The sequence below is a fragment of the Haliotis cracherodii genome, unplaced genomic scaffold (genome assembly GCF_022045235.1).
Source record: "Haliotis cracherodii isolate W230 unplaced genomic scaffold, xgHalCrac1.p SCAF_9, whole genome shotgun sequence".
NCBI classification, from domain to species: Eukaryota; Metazoa; Mollusca; class Gastropoda; order Lepetellida; family Haliotidae; genus Haliotis; species Haliotis cracherodii.
This window is the reverse complement of record NW_027266343.1, coordinates 47,083,112-47,098,013: the sequence shown is the minus strand read 5'-3', so window position 1 is coordinate 47,098,013 and position 14,902 is coordinate 47,083,112. Positions and strand designations below refer to the sequence as shown.

Genomic DNA, 14,902 nt, shown 5'->3' with positions numbered 1-14,902 from the left:
TACACGTTGAAACAATACTGTTAAGAATGAATAGTTTTGACAAATAATTTCACAGAAAATCTTGTCACTGGTCAGTTTAAAGTCAACCAATATTCAAAATAAACAATGCATGAGATGAGTGACAGAAACAGAAATTGATTCAAGATGCTACATGATTTTATGAAAATGAAAAAAAATAATCAACATTACACAATTCTTTTTAGATATCATAAAAATATACGCCTCAACACTCGGTCGTTACACTTGCATGGTTGTGTGAAAAAATACGCGACAGTGCTGAGTGTATTGTTATTTCTAAAAGACAAAAGGACATCAGGACAGATGTTCCAATTATTTGTCACTGAATGAATAAAAATTATGTAATTTAGAATAGCAGAGTCTATGTAAGTGAGTGAGTGAGTTAGTTGAGTCTAACGGCCGTATTTCCGTGATATCATGGCGTGTCAACTTGATGTGGGAGGAGGGCATGAAGCGATGCAGGTCTTGAATGATAATCACATTGGTGAAACCAACGAGCACGGGTATGGTGCTGACTTACATACAAACATATTCAGAGCGAGAACACAGCTTCTCACACTAAACGAGCATTGTCTTGAGTATTAGGTAATTAAATCATCAAATAGGTTTATAGAATTATCCCAAAGGCATGGCCATCTTCTGCAAACATAAGACCACTGATAGTTGATATTTTGTATCTAAACAGCATAAAGTGTTAGAGAAATTAAGCTAAAGTAATTTGATTACAATTACATAACGTAAACAGCAAAACGTGTATCGTCAATGGCGATTCTTGATTGTGCTGGCTCAAGCATCTTAAGCATGTTGACACCATATCATTTTTACGTGTCAAGTTATCTCTGTTGCTGTTAATGTAGCAAATGAAATAAAGTAGCATGTATATATCCACACAAAAAGTTACAAAACACAGTAACATATATAAAAAAAGATATAAGTAAGATAAACTAACGATACATATATGTATTTTACAATGTACACAATTCAAGCGCCTCTACTAAACTACAAATTTGATGATAATTTAAATCGTGTAAAGAATAATATTTCCCACTCTGCATGTTTAGATATTGTTGAAACTAGTGACTATAATCAACTGCAATAATCTGCATGTATCTGATGTGCGGGGAAGTCTCTATTGGTCACAGTGGTTAACCATTGGGAAACATTAGAGGAGGCAAGCTGCCAATCCTTGAGCTGAAACACACAAGTACAATGAAAAGACCCGAAGGTTTCTGTTGATAGAGGATATTTCATGTGTCGAGGGAAATAACATGTTTCTCTTAAGTGTTGAAAGAAACATGATATTTCACGAGACACATGGAATACCCTAATACAAAATCAAATTTAGCCATATATAATAAATATGTATAAAATAATGCGATTATTTCAGGCCATTTAATTTTGGTTTGAAAGTATTAATAAAATAACTTTCTTTTATCTTTCTCAGTGCATCATTGTCACATTTGTAAAACGGGAATATCCCAAAATTTGGTGTTTTATTCCCGGCACACTTATCAATGTGTTGACTGAGTGGGATACACCGAAAAGAGGGGTCCCTTATTTGTTGTCGGTGGACCCTCACTCTCGCTCTGTCCCCTGTCTGTCCAATGTATTCGGCCTTGCATCCAGCACATTGTATGACATAAATCAAGTGTTTCCGAAGCTGAATTCATATTTTCCGTTTTTGAATGTAAAAGAACAACATTGTAATACATCAGGGCAAGTACCACAATTTGGTCTGTTACACTTTTGTACTGTTTTACATTTTTGCTTTCCATTCGAGAAAGAAGCCGTATTAAGAATCTGTTTCAGATTTTGGCTCTGTCCTTTTCTTTTGATAAGTTTATTTTGTGATATTTTTTGTTTTAGTTCTTTACACTTATTTAAGGAATACAGCGTTTCCCGAACACTTCCAAATATTTCCGGGTTTGGGGGTTTAAGGTTGAAAGAAAAGGGAGAACAATCTCGTTAGGTTTATCTTTAGGTTTTAAAAGATCACAACGATTTTGTGATTTAGCCTGGTTTATTTGGTCTTCTACTATTTTTCTAGGGTAGTTTCTTTCAAATGGTGACTCCCTCACATACAAACGCACATACAGACACACACACATACGCACGCAAGCACGCACGCTGGAGCGCACGCGCACACACACAACGGTATAGAATCCCACCAACATTTGGACAACAACATGCTACATATCTGTCCCATTACGATTGTGTGTCTTTGTTGGAGATGAGCCTTATTCAGAAAGTCTGGCTGCACACCTGTTGTCAAGGTCTGGTCTGGTTATTGCAAGTCCGCTTCTGTCACTCCGAGTGACTTCAGTGATTCTTGGACTGTTCTCAGGTAGTCTGGATCAGGGTAACCATCATCGCTGAAACAATGCCAGTACATCATGTATCAGTTAAACCTAAAAACATTATAAGACATGTGTTTGTATCAGTGAGGGAACTACTCCCATAATTACTTTCATTTTTCAACTAAGTAATCCACGTCCAAAGAGAACACATCCTTTGTATTGATACTCCACATCCACCGTTCTGTCATATATATCACTGGGCTGTTGTCTTAAACTTGTAGAATTAGATCAATACTCCACAATACAGTGCAGTAATGAATAAACAGTAAGCTCATCGGGCAGATATATGTACCTTGAATGTTGGACTGACGTCCCGCCCATTACACATTGAAAAACCTATGTTCATAAAAAACGTTTTAATTCAAAATTCTGTTTCTTCCAAACATACTACAATATCTCGCTATTTTACTAAAGAAGTTGTAGCCAACACCTGTTTCCCTCCGAGTCGCGTGAAGCTGCTTGGTAACCCTGCCGCCTGTTAAAAGAATCACACTTTATTAAGAGACACAGGTGTTTTATTTTTTAAGCATTTTCTAAAATCACATAAATTACCAGAATGCAGAAACCACAACGGGAAATGTATTTAATGTTAAAATTACTTTTCATTATCTCGACGTCCACTTATATGCATGTACTGACTATAAATCATTAACTGCTGATAACTATTTTAGACATTCTTTCTTTGTGAAACTTTATTGCCGAACTGGTAGCTTTTGCTATTCGGATGTGTTCTTTAATGATTGTTCTACATTTTTCTATTTCTAAGGCAATAACATGTTGGACGTATGTTCAAAGAGGGTTTCATTTTCCGGGGCGTAACTCATTAACCAATCACTATCTCTTGAAGATACTTTGTAAGCGCATCAGATACTGTCTACCCCTGTTGGATTTACAGGTGCAAATAGGTCCATAGCAACCAGTTATTGTTTTGAGAGACCACTAAATAGATCGGGGGGTGTCAGACTTGTAGACTTGGTTGATTGTGTGACATCGAGCCCTGATAGAGTGGGCTGTTGCTCATGATGCATTCTTACTAAAACTAACAAGAAGAGCATCAGACGTTAATTCCGGAATTATTTAATTCTTTAGCTATTTTGTTATGGAAAATGATTAGAGTTTTGAAATAATACTCATAACATTTATATCAAATAATAAGCTGCGTATTGTAAAGTACTATTATTTTCAATCATCTTAATTACAATTCAATTTCTTAACTGGAATCATGGGGCATATGACATACTTTTGTGATTTTATGCACATATTTAAAAGGGCGAGTGATGACTTTGTGTTCTTATCTGTTGTCGGAGAAATCTGCACTTCATACAAATGAAGGCAATTACACCGGGGTATGGTGACACACAATCAACCAAGTCTTCGAGCCTGACCACCCGATCCATTTGGTGGCCTCCAACGTGGAATACCACGAGTTTTGGAAGTGGATATAAGAAAATATAACATACAAGTAGCGTACTTTAATAAATACATCTCAGGTGTTACATGACCGTGTCATTCGGGGACTTCTGGTATGGGCATATATTTGATTTAATTCTTAATTATTTCACGAGTCATTGCATGATTAGACTGCAGCTATAATACACAGATATACATGTTCGTTCAGGAACACCTGACAAATAAAGCGTGCACACTTTTTTGCTCATTAAAGTCATTTTTGTTCTTGTGAAATGAAGGGTGAGTTAATTATGGATTGAAATCCCTGTTTATGATTAAGGCTGTTTTACTCCAGGGCTTTGGGACTGGCATTCACGATTCTAACTAACTGATTAAATCACATTTTACTGTCCCTGATCATAATCAAAAACTTAATCTTCTATACTTGTGCATATAAACAAATCTGTATATGGTGTGTTACATTAGAGAGATGAGTGGTTAACGTTAACCTTTGGTAGATATATAGTGACTGTAGGTTCGTCGTTTTGTGAGGAATTCGAAAGATCAAAGCGGAACCCCACAACTTTGGCCTCTTGATCTTGAACGTGAGCTTCCTCTCCCAGGCCACCTTAAGCAGAGCCAGCACCTTCTGACCTTCTGGACTGTTGGGCAGGTAGGCGGTGAATTCTCCTCCTTCATACATGGGTCCTGGCAGGGCTTGCCCCTTCTGTCACACAAGATCTCACTGAATGTATTACCTGTGTGTGTTATAATGACAAGCGAGAGCAAATAGATAACCAGCTATAATCATACATCCCATATCCTGCATATCCTCCTCGTGGATGGAGGGTGCCTGGAAGTATAATCATTTCTTTTCGCTTATTGAAAACACATCTGTTTATATATGTTAGATTATCTGATTATTTGGCAAGCATTACCATAACCATTACCATTCTTGCATGACATAGTACTGATCATCATTTCTCAGGGAACGTGGAATGAATTAGATACATTGATATTTGAATCATATGTGCTAACATTATGCTTACTTGTGCAAACAAAGGGAATGTGTTTCATATGTAAAACAATTTGAAGCAATCTCATTAAAATCCGATCTTAGTTCTCGCTACCGCTTAACAAAGATCTGAGGGCATCCCATTAGGGGTCACGTCAGAACGACCTTTCATCCGACCAATCAGAGCGTCGCTTACCAGATCCAAATGGTGCATTTGGGGATAGATGAATGCAAATATTCCGCGAAGCAATGTGATTGTGGGAGGAAGCCCGAAGTGATGCAGGTCTCAGACGTTTACCACTGTGGTGAAACTAAGATCTGATTTTAATGAGATTGAATTTGAAGAATCTGCAAGGCTAAACAGTAACTATATACATGAAAGCAATAGTGAAAGTTTAAAAAACTAAAGACGATTCATTGATTGACGCTGTGAACGGTATTTCGATCATATCACGGCGTATCTGCTTGATAATGGGGGAAAACCCCTCGTGATACAGGTCTTAGGTGTTTACCTATTTGGTGAACACCAAGAGCAGTGAATGTGATGCCGACATACCTTGGACGACACCATCATAATTAGGGTCAACATGTGATTCAAATCTCCGATCATAGGTTCCTGGGGCTCAGTTAAACTCTGAACAAAACATTACGCCGCTTTAAAACAGACTGGCATGCGATAAAACAACGGTACTGCTGTTAAACAGTTTGAGTTGGCGATGCAACAGAGCGAGTTTGCGAAGAGATAGACTAATAGCATGATGCGACAGTGCGACAGAACGTTTACAGTTCTAAAGCATCGCCATGACACATTATCTAAATATGGTGATATCAAGTAATAACATTAAATCTTGGTATTTACATTACAGGCTTTGTTCAATACTACAACACAAACATACGATTCTAAGACACTAAAATTTAACCTTTACACATATACCTAGTACATCTCAAAGGTAAAATTAAAGAATGGAAAGTTAAGTGCGCTGTTTGCTTTTTTCAAATGTCTTGGAAGGATATGATAGTAATACATGTAGGTAGGCATTAATATTATCTGTAGTTCTTTCTTCTTACCGGGCGTGCCGTTTGGGTAGCCTAGTGGTTAAAGCGTTCGCTCGTCACGCCGAAGGCCCGGGTTCGATGCACTAATTGGGTACAATTTCTGGAAGACCGTTTCTGGTGACCCCGCCGAGATACTGCAGGAATATTGCCAAAAGCGGCGTAAAACTATACTCACTCACTAACTTATCGACCATCACCAAGGAGGTGTGTGTCTGCGCGCACGTGCGTGCATGCGTGCATGCGTGTGTGTGTGTCGAGGGCCAGGCGGGTCAAACACCATGTACCACCGTTTAACGATTTGGTATGACATGGTCGGGAATCGAACCACCAACGATCTATCCACTAGACCAAGGAGGCGGTCACCAAATAGAAGAAAACACTCCTCTTCAGAGTTTGAAACTACACTGTGCTACATCTCATGCAGTAACATCATTTATTTCGACTAACTTACTTTACTACTGCATTGTCACTCTGTCGCTTTCTCCCATTCTCTCACTATCACACTATGGCTCTATCACATTGTCATTAAATGGCGTTTTCGCAATACAGCGTTGTATACTCTCTTATTCTAAGCGACGACGTTTTGACCTCGTTTATGGGGGGGACAGTACAGTACAAAATGTAAGTAGAAAACAGTGCCGTACACACTCAACTTTATGTTCATAATACATTTCTTAAATATGCATTGTCACCAATAGTATCAGAAACTGAAATCTCAGCCATATTGAATAAACTAATGATAAAAGGCGTTCAATACCCTGTTACCAACAGGTTCCTATCCCGCCTGTCTTCACACACGTATGCCACTGCAATAGGGTTAACTGATTGATGAAGGTTATTGTCAAAGCCTTATTTTTGACCTATTAAAATGAAATATAACATATTTGTTTATGTGTTTGTCACAATACATAGTAAGCGATGAATGAGGATAAATACTGAACATAAATGAAAGTCACAAGTGTCCGAATCATAAAATGAAAACTCACACAATGCCACGCATGGCTTGTACGGGCGGTGTACCATTTCTATAAATGTGTAACGCCCTATGAAGGCATTCACATATACATGTATACAGTGGAGAAATATTTATTCCTAAGTATTTTTATTTCATAACCCTATCAAACATACTTAAGTTGAAATATAAATAATCACAAGTGTTTTTCTGGTGTATATATGAAAACGTTAGACTATATGTTCAAGTATTTTTGCCCTGAGCCAGGATGTGTTTACTAATACAATATGAGTACGATTACAAGGTTATTATATAATCCACCCACTTGTGTTCATATCCTGTCTGAGCGAAACTATTTCGCTATATCTTATTAGGTGATAATAAGGTAATGATAATGAAAAACTGGGAACGCCTTGTCGCATTGCAATATCGCGTAGTCCTTCGTTGCATCCAAGCTCTGGGCACTATTAACAACGTCATTCGTGATGAACTCACAATAAACCAAGTGTAAAATAAACCAATGCCCCTTCTCGACCGTTCACAAAAACTTACTGAACATAAAACTCAAGTGATCACTTTTAACATTTTGTTTGTTTTCGGGTTCATAAGGAATGTCACTGAACGAAAGTGAGACAACACCGTACTTACAGACAGAGCTCCATCCTCAAAACTGTACGTTATCTGTATGGTGTCATGTTTCTCATAGCCAGGTAGACGGTCAGGGATAACACATGTTTCCATCACCCCGGGAGGCATATCTCCAGTTATTACTTTACAGCAGGTTTTACACACTGGACAATGGTCTTGCACACTGAGTACCTGGTCAATGCAACTCTTACAGAAACAGTGGCCACACTTTATCTTCTTTGCTTCTACGATCTGATTCAGGCAGATGGTGCACGTTTCTCGTTCGATGGTGAAGGTTTTCTCTTGTAAATGTTTCATCAGTTCATTCTTGCTTTTGTATTTTAAAGCAGCATCAAATACTTCATCCAAACACCGTAGAAGTTGATTCTTTCCTGAAAAGAGGGAAATAAAGTATGGTTTGAAGTTTATATCTTTACAAGGGGAGGTTAGCTAGAATTGGGTTTTACATCGCATACGTGTGTATGTGGCTGCTTGTACTAGTCTGGAATCAGGTCAGTTTTATAGTGTTTGGACGTTGATCATCATGAGATACCATGCCTCAGTTAAACATGGATATACCCCACACAATCACTTTACTAGCTCCGAGAAGACCTGACCTTATTTTATCTCCTTCTTGCCGACCGCCAGGTTTTACAACCATCTTTTGAAGTTTTTCAGTATGATGCGGCCTGGCGAACGAACCCCGACCCTCCATTGTCCTGATGGACGGTAATATCATTGCAAAACATTATTATATAATGATCACCGAAAAACCCAAACGTGTTAATCATATTGTATTTGGCCACACTAATTTTGAATACATGCATGAGCTATAGACCCACGAAATATGTTCACGTTTGAGACCATTGATAGTATAACATAGCATGTCATCCACAACAAACAATGTGTTGCAAGTTCGTGACAATATTCGGTGAAACAGGAGAAAGTGTTTGTTCTGCACTGGCGGCAGGTTTGCAATTACAACCTTGACAACTTGTAACAATGATAAACACACATGGAAACCAAACTGCCATTAACTAATACGAGGGTATGGATAATCTCACGACAGACGGTGTGCCTACCTTTCTGGGTGTCAGTAGACTCAGTAGACTCTCCCACGCATCCAACTTCTGACACTAATGTTTCGACAATTTGTCCATTTGTGGGACTAAATGTCACGACAACTTCCGGTGCCGTTGGTAGACCTTGTCTTTGTTCATCAGCTGATGCTTCCAGACTTCTCTTGATTGCAGGATACATCTGCAGCATTTCCACGACGTCAGCCTTGTCCCTTGCTTGTGTGAAGTACGTTTCAGTTGAGTCCATAACAGCAAGAGTCTGGTCTATCGCTACTACTTCCTTCTTAGACAGAGACAGAATTGTGCTACTTCTTTGGTCTATGTCTTGGTCCAAATGTGCTTTTCTTTTACTGATAATACTTGTCAGTCTTGTAAAGTATGTGCTCACGTCGGATTTGGCCTTTCTCTGAGCCTGCATGATTGCATTTTGATGTTTTTCTTCACACAGTCGCCTCTGACGCAGTTGTTGGGCATTTGCTTGGACTGCCTGCATCGATGTTTCCAATTCCCCTTGTCGTTTTTTAGCAGCTTCTTCGAGTTTCTGGAAGTCATGGCCTTTATGTTCCAGAACTGTGCAAGAAATACAACAGAGTATTTCATCAGTAGCACAAAAGAACTCCAACTGGTGTTTTGGGTGATGAGTGCAGAAATGACCCTTGCCAAACGTGTTCAGGGGCTGTTGTAGTACATCACTCAGGGATATGATTGGATGGTCGTTTGTCAGTCGATGACGTCTGTGTACGTATGTGCAATCCTTACAGAGATATACTGAACACTCCTGACACTTTGACTCCGCTGTACTTCCTTCGGGGCAGTCAGTGCACGGGACTTTTCTTTCATTCTTGATCTGCACAAAATCCACAAGTTTCACTCTGACCGGATCCACGGGCAGTGTGTCAGCCTTCCCTGGGACCTTGTGGACCTGGCGACATAGAGGACATGTGATCTGACCGTTTCCCTCCTTCGTGAGCAGCTGTTGAAGACACTGTGTACAGAAGGCATGGAGGCAGGAGTGGAGGAGACGAGGACGTCGGTCTGTCTGGTTGAAATGTTCCACACACACAGGACACTCCAGGAATGTGTCTTTGAGAGCACTCATGTCCACCTTCGCCTGCGGTTCAGACATTCTGTAACAAAAACATTGTGCATAATGTATCACACATTGCTGTTCTTCCGGGCCAACTTTCTACTGATTACATGATAGGTAACAGTGTGTACTGGTATTGTAACATGACATCAAGGTGCTGAGTCAATGTTACTGACTTCACCATAACCCATATGGAACACAAGGTAACACTATCTATTTCATGACATCAAAGACGGGGTCACAACAGACATCCAATTAAATACAACTGGTTCCCGCCAATGATAGTCAGATAACAATATCACATTAATGTTGATTTTGGTGTGACTCCAATTCATCTATCTTCACACAAGCATAAATATACTTGTACGTGATCTGCAGCAAGTTGACTGTCTGACAAGGCAAACAATTCTTTGTTCAATGCTCATTTAATCGAACAGGTATAGGCCACGCCCACACTCTGCTACTTTACTCGCTAGCCTGCCTCGTGCATTGTCTCAGTGAGTGAGTTGGGTTTAACGCCGCTTTTAACAGTATTCCAGTTATATCACGGCATGTCAGCTTAATGTGGGAGGAAAGCCCGAAGTGATGCAGGTCTCAGACGTTTACCACTTCGGTGAAACCCACGAGCACGGGTATGGTGCTGACAACCCTAGAAACATAATCTGGGCAAACCGGGATTCGAACCCACAATCATAGGTTTCTGGCGTGCCCAAGGGACGCAACTCTGCACAGCGAATCGTGGCGCCTTAGACGACTGGGCCTCCCGTGACCCCCGGCCGGGTGAAGAAGAAATAATGGTTGAACAACACAAAATGCAAAGTAATAACATGTTATGCTTGACAATTGTCTCTCATGAAACAAGAACAGCAAGGCGTTCCTGGTTTTACTTTCGGTTTACAAATACTGGACTTTGGGTCCTGGGGATGATAAGTACCTGGTACAGTCTGTGCTATTATTATGTGAGGAATGCATAACAAAACTATGGGTAATGTATCGGGTTGATTTCAGAGAATATTAGTATAACATTTTGAATTTCCATCTATATTGATACCAACCTCAGTAAACCGTTATAACAATCAAACCGACGTGTAGAATTTCACTGTGGAAAGGATCAGTTATCACTGTTATCTTGCAGAAGGGGAGGTAATCTTAATGTGAACACAATAACATCAGTGGAGATCCGCTAGTACTGGCGGTTGTCATGTGTAAAGAGGGTGGTAATTGGAAGCGTTCTGTATAGGTGTTATCTTCAAATAGAAGAAAATAAGTGAAACCACACGCCTTAGACTTGACATCGTGTTGAAAACAGCTGGGGAATACAACAGGGAAACTATTCGACATACTATCGCAATATTATTTAAAACTGCATCACTCAATATTTCCACGTTAGTATCGCATAGTAGTAATATGTGTATTAAACTACATATTTTTTTCATACTTTACATGAACTTTGCCTAGTATAGCATTTAACGAAATATGACAGGAATGTTTTATTATTCAAACGTGTAGATCTATGTTTGGAATGGTCCCCATGTATAACGTTAGGAAATAACTGATTGGTTTACTCTAGCAACAAACTTATATATCAGAACTTCTTTATGGTTCTGCTCTATTGTATTGGTTGGTTGGTTGGTTTGTTGTTTTACGCCGCACTCAGCAATATTCCAGCAAAATGACTGCGGTCTGTAAATAATCGAGTCTGAACCAGAAAATCCAGGGATGGATATCATGAGCATCGATCAACGCAATTGGGATCGATGACATGCTTCAACCAAGTCAGCGAGCCTGACCACCCGATCCCGTTAGTCGCCTTGCTCTTCCGACAAGCATATATTTGCCTTTTACGACAAGCATTGGTTGCTGAAGACCTATTCTATACCGGATCTTCACAGGACTCTATTGTATTGAAACACATAGTGTCATTTTATACGGACATGACCAAATCTGTTTAGTCTAATACATATGTCACCAAACACGTCTTCCTCGATGTTGCCGGGGCGGTCGGATAGCCTAGCCGTTAAAGCGTTCGCTCGTCACGCCGAAGACCCGGGTTCGATTCCCGACATGGGTACAGTGTGTAGAGCCCACTTCTGGAGTCCACCGCCGTGATATTGCTGGAATATTGCTAAAAGCGGCCTAAAACCATACTCACTCACTCCTCAGTGTTGCTAAACACCCAGCCCACTCAGATATGGAAGGGACAATGAGCGAGATTTTATGACGCTTCATGTTTTTTCGTGGCCCCAACGGGTTTTCTTGCCAATAAAAAATATATAATTCTTTACAGAAATATCAATCGTAAGACTTGACCAAGTCTATGTTACGTTTCATCATACATTAATTCGTTCTTTGGATTTCAAGTAAAAAAATCATGTTTTTTTATTGGTAGATCTATTTTATTAACACCAATAACAATCATATTTAAAATAGGGAATGAATGTATTGATATCTCAGTTTAAATTTTATGATATTACATATTCAATACTGACGCCATACAATTAGAATGTATTTATTGCCATTCATAAATGTCTCATGAAGCCTGGATGCTTCGAGAGCTTTTTTCTAAAAATAGCCTGACGGCATTCCCAGAACGGAAGTGTCGACCTGGAGGCACACGTTTCACATGATGTAACTTCCGACATTTCAGCCAATCAAGTTGAAGCTAATAATCTCGCGATGATTGTAAACAGAAGATGACTGTATGTTGTGTCGATGTGTTCTAATTGATGTAAGCAACAACCTATAGATGGGAAGAAGGAGGGTACGAAGATGGTTTTCACGCATAGTTGGAGTTATTGCGTCGCTGACCGCCCTTTGCATCGCAAGAAGTAATGTAGAGGCGACAGATGATCGGCCGAAGTCTTGCCCAAATCCTGGGCAGGAGTCGGCACGAGACAAGTAAGCTTACGCATTTCCAGTTTGTTTCATGACAAGATAGTTATCGTAAACCACTCATTTCAGGCTTATGTGACGACTGGTGTGAGATGGCTGCATGGTAGTCGGAAGTATTTCACTTGTGGTTTCATTCAAGGGAGATAATGCCAGCAATCAATGCATTGTGAACGTCACACACCCAGTTTTGTAACAAGTGCTTGTTGTATGGATTTGTCATTCCAGATATGCTAATTTAGTTATAAGCAATGTGATATTTACAGCGTGGGATAAGTAGTTACATCAGTTTGGTTTCGACATAAGTTCTTCTGGTGTTATGACACGTGAAAGTATGTCATGTTGTGATGACCCTTGAACATGGCGATCGGATTCGAAAATCTGATTGGACGATCGGGGCACACCCCCGTCCTTGACATTGGTTGTCTATTCACTGGTGAACAAGAAGCTTGTAGTGTATTTAGATGAGACTGATGTGTACAATTATTAGCGGAAATATGAACGTTATCTAGGTCACTGACAATATTAACGTGATTAATAAAGTTACGCTGCCTTTCACCTGTTACATGTGAAGTCAGCACTGTTAATGTCAGAGTGTATAAATAGTGCTATCATCCCCATATTTAAAGGTAGCAACAGCAAATGTATTTATATAGTAGCCAACACAATGTTGGGTTTAAACATGACTGTCAAGGGGTCCTTGTCATAGCTCTAATGTTAAAACATAAAGAATTAGTAAATCCCCAGCTTCAAATAATCTAGGAGCAATTTTTAAACCCCAAGATACACCCACCATGCCCTAATTTTGACCTCTGCTGGACATTCATATTTCAGCAGGTGTTTTATCAATCATTTAATGTTTATCCTACCTGTGTATGAATATTGGTCCCAGCAACCTATGCTTGTCCTAAATTGCAGCTTAATACCGTATTTGACGTAATAAGCGCCCCGCTCTAATAAGTGCCCACAGCGATAATTGCTAACATATTGGCTAGTGAACAATCCCTAATAGCACCCCTTCTGATTGATCAATGTACACAAGACTTATTTATTCCTGTATAATACACACTGTTATATGCACCCTTAATTATGGGCAATTAAATTCTGGAAAAATATATCTGTCGTACATAAGCATATTCATAAATATTCAATTCTAGTGGCCATGAATAACGAATTCAATTCATGAATGGTTACGGTTAGATTCACCGAATACGCGAGTGAATCGTAACCGCCCTACTTAGCACTAAGATAATCGTAACTCCATACTTTACCATAGGCTTACAATAGTTGAAGTGGTAAGATCGCTTTGTGAAAGTGGACCCAGGTTTTCGCGAACTTTAATTACTTGCCCTTGATTTCCTTTAGCCAACTACACTACCAGGTCTAACTTACCAATGAGAATGTTACAAACCAGCCTCTATGTTGGGCTTGTGATGACATTGTATAATTGATTATGATAGAGCTTGTGAGAAAACCCTCAAAAATCTTTTTGATGGAAATTATTATCATGATTGATGAAGATAAGGATCACTCTGATGGTAATCATGCAAAGTATACAAAAATGGATTATTTTTTTAATTGAATAAATGTTTCACCTCAGTCACCAAACAATGACAGTATATAAATATTGCCAACGCTCATGAACTCGTGGGGGGGAAGGATTTGAAGTGCTGCAATTTGCTGTGCAGAGTTGCTTCTCTTCAACATGTTGGACACCCCAGAAACCTATCGTTGTGTGTTCGAATCCTGGTTTGCCTAAATTATCTTTCTAGTTTTATCAGCACCATACTCATGCTTGTGGGTTTCACTAAAGTGGTAAATGTCTGAGACTTGCATCACTTTGTCATGCCTTCCAGATCAAACAGACACACAGGGATATTACTTGAAGACTGTTAGAAAAGTAACATTGGCATTATTCTTGTGAGTGGATGGGTAAACTTTTCTTTTTTTTCTTTTTCAATCTTCCTGAGGCATGGGAATTAACTGGATTTAAATGCCCCAGTTTCCTCTCTTCTTAAAAGGTAGGAATGCCTGGGCTTAATCAGACTTTGAAAGTCAATTAATTGGCCTCGGGAAGATGTATTTATTAGGGCTGGGTCAACACACCAACTGTGAGATCTGATAGTATCACCATCTGATATATATCGCAATTCTTGGATGTGCTCTCATCTGTGGTGCGTAAGCCATCTTGTTCTTAGACAGGATGGCAAAATACCTGGCACACTGACAATTTACAGTTGGCAGTGTCAAGTATGGCACAACAAATGAAAATATTTATGTTTCCACTATTAACTTGCACTCCTGATTAGTGTTTAGAGGAACAGTTATTAAAGCAAAAATTTAGGATCAGAACCGATATTTTGTACTTTGTGTGCGACTGTGATCAAGAAGTATAAAATCGCACTCCACTGATGCATTGGTGTTTCGTTCCAC

The 14,902-nt window shown here is 39.4% G+C and overlaps 2 protein-coding genes across 3 annotated transcripts in view; one reads left to right on the top strand and one right to left on the bottom strand.

The window, feature by feature from the left end:
* Window positions 1-1,013: 1,013 nt before the first annotated feature.
* Window positions 1,014-12,565, bottom strand: LOC139452037 (E3 ubiquitin-protein ligase TRIM45-like). 2 transcript variants are annotated; one of them, XM_071233321.1, is made up of 7 exons: window positions 12,489-12,565; window positions 8,497-9,620; window positions 7,436-7,806; window positions 4,274-4,491; window positions 2,806-2,850; window positions 2,281-2,390; window positions 1,014-1,209 (listed from the first exon to the last, which is right to left on the bottom strand). In XM_071233321.1, exons 1-6 carry the CDS (start codon window positions 12,506-12,508, stop codon window positions 2,303-2,305), a joined length of 1,866 nt encoding a protein of 621 aa, XP_071089422.1. In that variant the 5' UTR covers window positions 12,509-12,565; the 3' UTR covers window positions 1,014-1,209; window positions 2,281-2,302. The 2 variants fall into 2 exon arrangements, with proteins under 2 accessions (XP_071089422.1, XP_071089423.1); XM_071233322.1 differs by lacking the exon at window positions 12,489-12,565 and adding an exon at window positions 10,636-10,674.
* LOC139452036 (eukaryotic translation initiation factor 2-alpha kinase 3-like) overlaps window positions 12,170-14,902 on the top strand; it is a 40,638-nt gene continuing 37,905 nt past the window's right edge. Inside the window, exon 1 of the mRNA XM_071233320.1 lies at window positions 12,170-12,478. Coding sequence (XP_071089421.1) covers window positions 12,327-12,478 — 152 coding nt within the window. The 5' untranslated portion in view covers window positions 12,170-12,326. The remainder of the gene's footprint in view (window positions 12,479-14,902) is intronic.

Bases quoted from the DNA above. Each gene is read 5' to 3' on its own strand.
- LOC139452037 (XM_071233321.1), bottom strand. From the start codon at position 12,508: ATGAAACAAACTGGAAATGC. The intron at 9,621-12,488 runs GTAAGCTTACTT...TTTTTGTTACAG, and splicing joins ATGAAACAAACTGGAAATGC to AATGTCTGAACCGCAGGCGA. The intron at 7,807-8,496 runs GTAGGCACACCG...CCCTCTTTTCAG, and splicing joins GTCTACTGACACCCAGAAAG to GAAAGAATCAACTTCTACGG.